We start from the raw sequence: 9,485 nt of genomic DNA on the forward strand, positions 1-9,485 counted from the left end.
GGGTCGGGGCTCCCGGTGCCGGGGTGGCTCTGGGTCGCTGTCGGGCTGCGTCCCCTCCGAGCGCCCCGAGTGTCCCCTAAGCTGCCACCAGCGCGGGGGGGTATTTTTAGCCGCTGGTAGAGCGGAGGGAATGTCACCCACCCCCTCTCTGTGCCCCCCACCCCTTGTCGAGGGGGTGAAAGGACAGCGAGGTGACACCACCCACCAGGGCCACCGCTGTGCCAGGCTGGGAGGGCACAACAGCCACAGGGGGCAATGGGGACCCCCAGCCTGAGTCATGTCCCCTGCCCAGCACTGTCCGCACACCGCGGGGAGGGGGGGGGGGGTTTAGTGTCTGGTATTTTAATTGGACCCCCCTCATTAGCGCCGAGTTCATTAGAGGCTCAGAAAGGGCTTTGTGTCCGCAGGGACAGCGGGAACAGAGTGTCCCCAAGCAACGGCGCTGGCAGGGGATACACGCCCGGTGGGACGTGGGGACACCGGTGCGGGGACATGGAGCCCCCAGTGGCCCTGTGAAGTGCAGGGATTTAGGGCACCTTAAACCCAAACATCGGGGACCTGCAGGACTTCTAGAGGCCCCAAAGCCCAGCCCGGGGCGGGGGCTCCCCCTGCGGTGCCCACCCGAGACCAGCCTCGCAGGAGAGAGGGGGAAGCACCCACCCGTCCCCAGGGGTTGGGAGGAGCTGCCGGGCTGGGGGATGGGCGGGGAGGGGGTGCTGGGCCCGGGAGGAGGAGGAGGAGGAGGAAGGCTGAGCCACGATCCCATTAAAGAGCTTAGGCAGCGGGAGGGCGGCACTCAGCGGGGCAGGATTAGGGGGCCTCGTTACCCATCCTCCGAGGGTAATTAGCTCCGTTTTCCCTGCGGGAGGAATCCCCCAGTGTCACTGTTCTCCGCCATCACCCCCCTGCCACCACCCTGTCCCCCTGTCACCACCCAGTCCCCTGCCACCGCTCTGGAGCGCTCAGGAGTAGGGCACACACACACAGCCAGGGGCTGATCCCATCCTCATTGCCCCTCTAAAGTGGGATCACAGCCCACAGGCAGGAGGGAGCCCCAAAATGATCCTCACTTCCCAAGTCACCTCAGGGGATCAGTCCCCATGGGCAGGGGGTGTCACGCTGATGTCCCCCCCCCTTATGTAAAGCCCCTTGCTCACCTCCCTGAGATGGTCCATCTTTTTTTTTCCTCCCTGAGCCCTAATCTTTGCCATCTTGGGCTAATTGGATTTCCTGGGTCACATGGCAAGATAAAAAGTCCCCAAATCCCACGGTCAAAAAAAATCAGGTTATCCATGGGGAATTAAGGGAGAGAGCGGGGGGCAGCCAGCAGCGAGGACCCACCAAAGAGTGCTGCCGGCTTGGGACACCCCAACATCAGGGTGTGGGGTACCTGGCTTGCCTTTTTTGGAATTTCTGGTTCACCCCTTAGTGCCCACCTCATCCTTGAGGTGTGCATCTTATCTCCTTGAAGAGCTGGAAAAGCCTGGGGACCTAGAGGAGCTAGTGGAGTTATTGGAGGAGGAGGACGACGACGAAGCCATGGGGAGCGGGGCCAGTGCCGAGGACAAGGAGATGGCCAAGAGGTCCAAGGAGCTGGAGAAAAAGCTCCAGGAGGATGCAGACAAGGAGGCAAAGACGGTCAAGTTGCTGCTGCTTGGTAAGGCTGGAGGAGATATCCCCTGGAGATGTCCTTGTGTTTCCACTCCGTTGAGGCTGAGGGGATGTGGGGACGGGGAGGGGGATAGGGAATCCAGGACCCCCTGGGCTCCTCCTGCCCTGTCCCTGGTACCCCTCACACAAGCTGCCATCGAGAGGTGCCTGGAGAGGTGGTCCCACCACCAGGACATCCCCAGGGTTATCCCTGGGAAGGGCTGGAGGTGCTATTGGCTCTTGGGGATGGCAGAATTGAAGGGGACAGTGAGGGAATGGAGGAAGGGACCAAGACCACCAAGGACGCACCACATCTCAGGGGGCTCAGCGAGAGCCTGGGAAGCTCCTGCCACCAGCACCCTGAAACCTGCTGGTGGGTGCCCGGCAGGAGGAGATGGTTCCTTGGGGGTCCCTCTGCACCCCACTGGGCAAGGGGGTGACCCTGTGGGGCAGGGGGGTAACACCATGGGGCAGGGACCAGCAGTGGGGCCTTATCCAGGTGGGGGGGGCTGGGGTCAAGGCGATTAACACCCTAATTCTAAGCGGCTTCCTGTGCTGCCCTAAGCTGCTTATGGCCCCAAAGGCATCTCTGGGCACTGCCCACAGTGGGCGGGAGGTGTGGGACCTGGGGGACCTGCGCCCAGGAGGTTCCCACCACTCTGGGGGTCCCTGAGCTGTGGTCCCACACAGGGTGCAAGGGCTGACAGGAGTGTAGGGATGATGGTGTTGATGGGAAGGGGCCAGGCTGGGTGTCCAGGCACAGGATGGGTGGGGAACAGTGGCTTTGGTCCCCATGGGGTGCCTATCACTATGGCATCAGGCCCTGATGGGCACTAAGGTGTCCTTCCCACCCTCTTCCAGGGGCTGGAGAGTCAGGGAAGAGCACCATCGTGAAGCAGATGAAGTGAGTATGGCCTGAGCCAGACTGGGGAGGGGGAGGCCACCAGGATGAGCCACCAACTCTTAGACATGGGGTGGCTGGACCCGCAGTCACCCCCTCTGTGTCACCTGGTGGTGCCCAGTGTGGGGTGGTGATTCCCACCCCAGAGGGGGTGTCCTGGCTTGGGGCTGAGGCCACTGTGCCTGCCAGGATCATCCACCAGGACGGTTACACGGAGGAGGAGTGCATGGAGTTCAAGTCCATCATCTACGGGAACATCCTCCAGTCCATCCTGGCCATCATCCGCGCCATGTCTACGCTGGGCATCGACTATGCCGAGTCCTCCTGTGCGGTCAGTCAGGGTGGTGGGCTGTCCCCCCAAACCCCATGACGTGGGGCCAGGGCAGCACCTGGAACCAGGGTCCACAGCGGCCCCATGTTGTCCCCTCAGTCCTGAGGGCACTTTGGGGGACAGTGGCCACAGGAGGGTTGGTGACGAAGGTCCCTCTCACAGGATGAAGGCCGGCTGCTCTTCAACCTGGCTGACTCCATTGAGGAGGGCACGATGCCCCCCGAGCTGGTCTCCTGCATCAAGAAGCTGTGGAAGGATGGGGGGGTTCAGGCGTGTTTTGACCGTGCTGCCGAGTATCAGCTCAACGACTCAGCTGCATAGTGAGTGGGGACGTGGTGGGCACAACGGGGAGTGGCTTGGGGACCCTCTGGCAGCCCACGGTCGGTTCCAACCCAGCCTGGCAAAATCCATCTCTTCTCTGCTCCTGGGAATACCCCGAGCCTGCCATTCATTCCAAAAGTGCCATCCTCCATCCCACTGGTGTCATCATCCACCAGTACCATTCCCCAAACCCACCAGTAGTGTTCTTCATCCCACCAGTGTCATCCTCCATCCTACCAGTGCCCTCCCCCATCCCACTGCTGCTGTCCTCCATTCCACCAGTGCTGTCCTACATTCTCCATCACACCAGCACCATCCTCTTATCCCACCAATGTCATTATCCATCCAACTGGTGCCATTCTGCATCCCAAAAGTGCCATCCCCCATCCCACTGCTGTCATCATCCATCCCACCAGTGCCATCCCCAGCCCAAAAGTGCTGCTGACCTGCAGCCCCACCACCCTGGATGTCCCTCACCTTCTCCAGGGATGTCACTGCCCTGGAGTCCCAGTTTTTGGCAGAGCCCAGCCCCACAACCATCCCCAAAAATCCAGAAGGGGGAGACATGGGCAGCCCCTTGGCACCAGGTCACGTCCCTTCCTGTTCCCCCAGTTACCTGAACCAGCTGGACAGGATCACGGCCCCCAACTACCTCCCCAACGAGCAGGATGTGCTGCGGTCCCGAGTGAAGACCACAGGGATCATCGAGACCAAGTTCTCTGTCAAAGACCTGAATTTCAGGTGGGTGGGAGCCTCCTCCACCTCTATGACCATTCCTCCATCATTCCCCTTAGCCCTCATGGTGGGGAGGGATTTGGGGATCATCCTGACACTTGAGGGACCACCAATGCCCTCCCACACACAGCAATTCCTGCCCCCCCCGAGGACGTGGCACTGGAACCATCACATGGGGCTGTCAGGACCAGGTGTGTGTGTCCCTCATCCTTGTCCTCTCCCCAGGATGTTCGACGTGGGAGGGCAGCGCTCAGAGCGGAAGAAGTGGATCCACTGCTTCGAGGGGGTGACCTGCATCATCTTCTGCGGGGCCCTGAGCGCCTACGACATGGTGCTGGTGGAGGATGACGAAGTGGTGGGTCCTGGAGGCACTGGGAGCCAAGGGGGAGAGGAACAGGGAGCTCTGAGGGGGGCCCTGAGGAGGGAGGAACGAAACTCTGCACTGTCAGATGCTCTGGGTGATCCAGGAAAGGTGTGGGAGGTGTGGGATGGAGTTGGTTCCCACCCAGTAAAGGTGTTTGCACTTCCTCTGGGGCATAAATCCATGGGTCTGCCTACAAGGAAACCCCCAAGTGCTCCTGTGCAGATCCTCAGGGCCACTGGAGAAGGGTCACTCAGGCAGTCAACAGGAGCAAAGCCAAAGGGAAAGGCAAGAAGAGCCAGAAACCTGCTGGGATGAAGGAAAATCTGGTCCTGAGGCACCTCATGCCTCACTGTGCCGAGGTGAGCAGAGGGGGTGAGGAGGGGCAGCTCCCACCCTCCCAGTGTGGGGGCACAAGGACATGATCCAAAGTGTGTCCAGTGAGGGATGCACCAGCAGAGCCCTGAAAGAAGCAGCTCAGAGGGCACAGATCCAGAGAGGAGGAACATGGAAGCTCCATAATGAGTTTATCTTTGAAGAATAAGGGGTGAAGAGAAAAGCAGGAGCGGCTTCTTCCCTGGCATCTCCTCCAGGTCCCATGGCTGCTCCTTGGGATCCAAATACCTTCTCCTGAAGCTGGATCAGAGTCGGGATCTGCCATCCCTGGGCCCTGCCATGGCCAGGCAGGAGCTCGCAGCCTTTTCTCAGCTATGTGCAGGAGAGCATCCTTCCATGGGAGCCCTTGGAGAGGCCGGAATGCTCACCCAGTGCAGGACAGGGCAGGATTCGGGCAGAGCCAGTGCTCTCCATACAGAAAAGCTGCTGTGATGGGAAGCTGGATGATGGAGAACCATCCCTGGAGAACCCATCTGCTGCCCACCAAGATGGAGGATATCAAGTCCAAGTCCCCACTGGACTTGGCTCTGCCTAGATGGATCCTCATCCCCTCAGGGTGACCCAGCAGCAAATTAAGAACTCAACATCTGCTCTAAAACTGGAGTTTTCCTTTTCCCAGCTCCTTCCTGAAGCTGTGGGCAATGGCTGGAACCCATGGTCCAACACGAGCATCCCCCTGATGACTGGAATGGTGCTTACTGAGCACCTTCATCACAGGCTGTGAGGCTTCCATGGATAATTTTCCCAGTGAAATCACCACAATCCTTCATTTCTGACAATCCCAGGAGGGACTGGAACCACTCTATACCTGAGCATCACCTGGATTTATCTGTGATTTTGGGTGGGCAGGAGGGACTGGACAGGCAGAAGGACTAGCTGCTGCTGCAGCAAACAGGGAAAAGCTCTTTTCTTGGGAAAGGGGGCTTGGGGGTGGGCTGCAGTGGCCCAAAAGGGGTGTCAATCCATGACAATCCACTTCTCTGCAGAACCGGATGCATGAATCCCTGCACCTATTCAACAGTATATGCAACCACAAGTTCTTTGCTGCCACCTCCATCATCCTCTTCCTCAACAAGAAGGACCTTTTTGAGGAAAAGATCAAGAAAGTCCATCTCAGCATCTGCTTCCCGGAGTATGACGGTGAGTCTGGACCCTTCCTGGCCCTACCCCTCCTCTCAAGGCCCCCAAACCAAGGGCTGGGGAGTTGTGTGGTCCCAGCAAAGACACGGCAACTCAGTTTTGGGATATGTTGGAGAGGGCTGGGGAAGGGGAGATGAGGATGATGAGAAACTGGCTCTATCTCAAAACCAGGCTGGGGAAGGGAAGAGAGATTATGAGAATTGGCTCTACCCAAAAAAAAAAAAAAAAAAAAGGCTGGGGAAGGGGATGAGAGGGAGGAGGATCAGAGCTGGTTTTATCCCAAAACAAGGCTAGGAAGGGGATGAGGATGAGCAGAATCAGCTCCATCCTGCTCTGTGGGATGGTGAGTCAAATCCTGGGAGGCTGGAGCTGAGGAGAGGACAGATGTGGCCTCAGGAAGGCATTTGGAAGAACAGAAATGGGGTAAAAATGGTGCTACATGTGGTGAGCCCTCCACCCTTTTCCTCTGACACCCGCCCCCATGGAGCAGCTCGGCAGCATTCCCTCACTCTGCAGGTCCAAACACATTTGAGGATGCAGGGAATTACATCAAGACCCAGTTCCTGGACCTCAACATGCGGAAGGACGTGAAGGAGATCTACAGCCACATGACCTGTGCCACAGACACGCAGAACGTCAAGTTCGTCTTCGACGCCGTCACAGACGTGATCATCAAAGAGAACCTCAAGGACTGCGGCCTCTTCTGAGCACCAGCAGGTACAGGAGAGGGGCTGGAGCCTCAAAATACGGACAGGAGAGGGGAGGAGGGTGGTCAGAGCTGGCTCCACCCCCAAAAAGGGCTGGGGAAGGGGAGGGGGATGAGGATGAGCAGAGCCAGCTCCATCCCAAAAAGGGCTGGGAAAGGGGAGGAGGAAAATGATCAAAGCTGGATACCTCTAAAAAAAGGGCTGGGAATGATCAGAGTTGGCTCCATCCCAGAAAAGATTGGGGAAGGAGAGGGAGATGAGGAACAGCAGAGCCAGTTCCATCCCAGAAAAAGGGCTGGGGAAGTCATAAGGCTGATCAGATTTGGTTCTATTCCAGAAAAAGCTCAGGAAGGGGAGAAGGAAGAGCAGAGTTGGCTCCATCCAAAAACAAAAGGGCTGGGGAAAGGGAGGGATATGAAAATGATTAAACCTGGATCCCTCCCATAAAGGGCTGGGATGAGAAAAAGCAGAGTTGGCTCCATCCCCAGAAAAGGGCTGGGGAAGGAAAAGGATGGGGATGATCAGAACCAGCTCCATTCCAAAAACAAGAGCTGGGGAAGGGGCTGGACATAAGGATTGAGCAGTCAGAGCCATCCCCAAAAAAAGAGCTGGGGATGGGGATGAGGATGAACAGAGCTGGCTCCATCCCCCAAAAAAGGGCTGGGAGGGGGATAAGGATGATCAGAGCTGGCTCCATCCCGCTCTGTGGGGTTGTGGAACGTAGGTCCCCCTGGTTCTGCCATCAAGTCGTGGAAATCCTGGGAGTAGGGGAGGGAAGGATGGCCTGGGAGCAGTGAGGGGATCTGGGGTCCCATTAGCCCAGGGATGTGGTCACATCCCTGTGCTGAGCTCCTATGGGATTCAGTGCCATCCTATAATGGGATGGGCTCAGACAGACAATTCCCACCCTTGCACATGGAATGATGAAAACAGATTCCCAAATCCTCCACCTGAGCTAAAGGGAGTAATTTTATTTCTTTCCTGTCGCAATTTCACCTGCCCAGCCTCAGTGGATGGGAATATCCCAAGGCACATTCTGCTGCTCCCAGCCTTTTAGCTCATCCTAAAACTTTAATTAGGGTTTATCACCCTAATTAGGGTTTATCATCTTAATTCTTGCACTAATTCTGAGCAGCAGCAGGAATTCCATCCTCTCTCCTCCTTTTCCAAGCAGCTCCTAGCCACTGGCTCTGGCACTTTGCTTTTCAGGGAACCTCTGATGCTTCCCTTATCCTTGAATATTAACAAATAAGCAGGAAAAAGCTAAAAAAATGAAACCAAAGCAACCAAAAAAGCCTCAAGCAGGTTCCCTGCAGGCAGAAGGCACCAGAAGATGACACTTGGAAAAGGGTGAGGGGGTGAGGGTGGGGGGTGCTCCATCCTCATCACCACAAAGGAAGGCAAAGGGATGAGGTGACATGTCCCTGAACCCCACCTGAGATTTGAGATTTTCCCTTGTTTCCACTGAATTGCTCCTCCCAGCCCTTCCCTGGGTGTGTTTAACTCCCTGTTTTCTCTCCCTCCCTCCCAGAAGAAGAAATCGTTCCCATCTCACCGTTCTGCTGAGCAGAGCCAAAGGAAGAACCAACTCCCACTACACGTCACTGTCTCCCACTTTTTCTATGACCTGCCCAAATCCTCCTCCTTCCAAACCCAAACTAGGAAGGGGCTGAAGCTCAACTTCCTGCTCCCTTTCACGGCCATTTCCTCTTTTTTTCCCAAGGAAGAACCCCTGTTCTCAGTGTTTTACAGGAGGTTTGACATCAGAGAGCACAGCCAGGAATAGGAATATTGAGGGAATTTGGGAGGTAGGATAGACATTGCCCCCTTGCCCGTCCTTCTGCAGCCCATTCCTGCCCTTGGATCGAAGCTGGATTAATCCAGGATGGAATTTCTGGGGAAGGTGGAGGCTGCGTTACCTCTGAGTCGCTCCTGGGAACCAACCTCAGCCCTTGGGCAGGACAAATCAGAGGTTTGTGGGGTTGTTCTGGGCCCTAAATGGAGGGAATTTCTCAGGCAGGAGGGGCTGGGGAAGGGAATCCCAACTCCAGCCCAGGAATGGGCTGGATAAAGAGGAAATGGTTACTTGAAAGATTTTCATTCTGCTACTTAGAGCTGCATTTGCTCTGTCTGTTTGTAAATAATCCATAGATGAGCCCTGTATCCATCCTCTCCCTGACTCCTGCAGAGATCTCCCATGCAGCTTCATTTAACTGTAGGAAAACACAATAAAGGAGTACGCATGATGTGGATGTTCTTTCTTTCTCCCACTTCCATTTTGCTCCATTCCTGTGCTCCAGAGCTTGGATCAAGGGATATTTCATTTCCTTTGCATTGATTCTGAGGGTGTAGGGATCTCTGGATCTCACCTGGATCACCCCAAGGCCACTGCTGGGCTCCTGGGGGGTGGGATGGGGGTCACCATCCCAAAAAACTTCCTGGCCAGCGCCCCTGGATGAGATGAAGCTCCTGGATGAGTTATTCCATGTAGGATGGCTGGAAGGGAATTGTCAAGCAGACACACTCCAGACAGCTTGGACAAGATTCCAGAACAGGGAATCTCCCTCAGGGCTCCCCCTGGCAGCATGCACAAGCCTCCCTGAGGAATTTATCCGGGATTTCTAAGCAAGTGTTCTCAGAACAGTCCCACCTCCATCCTGCAGAAGTGCCCAGAGCAGAATTCCCATGGGGGTCACAGCAGCCAGTGAGATTTGGGCTAGAAATAAGCAGTAATTATCCATCTGCCAATATTCCCATGGGCAATGGGATTCCTGGCATGTTCCAATTGTGCCAGCACGACTCAAGTCTTTGGGAGCAACACAACACCAACAGTGGTGAGTGATAAAGCACAAGGAACCTCCCTGTCCAGATAATTCCACCCAATTCCCATCAAAACTCCTCCTTTCCTTCTCCAGCAAAGCACAAAAGCTGGGAACACTCCTG

The 9,485-nt window shown here is 56.3% G+C and overlaps 1 protein-coding gene across 1 annotated transcript; it reads left to right on the forward strand.

The window, feature by feature from the left end:
• Positions 1 to 1,451: 1,451 nt before the first annotated feature.
• Positions 1,452 to 8,788, forward strand: GNAT2 (G protein subunit alpha transducin 2). The gene is made up of 9 exons (XM_066335683.1): positions 1,452 to 1,657; positions 2,512 to 2,554; positions 2,741 to 2,882; positions 3,045 to 3,202; positions 3,816 to 3,944; positions 4,164 to 4,293; positions 5,682 to 5,835; positions 6,352 to 6,552; positions 8,074 to 8,788. Exons 1-8 carry the CDS (start codon positions 1,540 to 1,542, stop codon positions 6,540 to 6,542), a joined length of 1,065 nt encoding a protein of 354 aa, XP_066191780.1. The 5' UTR covers positions 1,452 to 1,539; the 3' UTR covers positions 6,543 to 6,552; positions 8,074 to 8,788.
• Positions 8,789 to 9,485: the final 697 nt, after the last annotated feature.

This window comes from Sylvia atricapilla, chromosome 25, assembly GCF_009819655.1.
Source record: "Sylvia atricapilla isolate bSylAtr1 chromosome 25, bSylAtr1.pri, whole genome shotgun sequence".
In the NCBI taxonomy this organism is placed as follows: domain Eukaryota; kingdom Metazoa; phylum Chordata; class Aves; order Passeriformes; family Sylviidae; genus Sylvia; species Sylvia atricapilla.

Bases quoted from the DNA above. Each gene is read 5' to 3' on its own strand.
- GNAT2 (XM_066335683.1), top strand. From the start codon at position 1,540: ATGGGGAGCGGGGCCAGTGCCGAGGACAAGGAGATGGCCAAGAGGTCC. The intron at 2,555-2,740 runs GTGAGTATGGCC...TGTGCCTGCCAG, and splicing joins ACCATCGTGAAGCAGATGAA to GATCATCCACCAGGACGGTT. The intron at 5,836-6,351 runs GTGAGTCTGGAC...CTCACTCTGCAG, and splicing joins CTGCTTCCCGGAGTATGACG to GTCCAAACACATTTGAGGAT.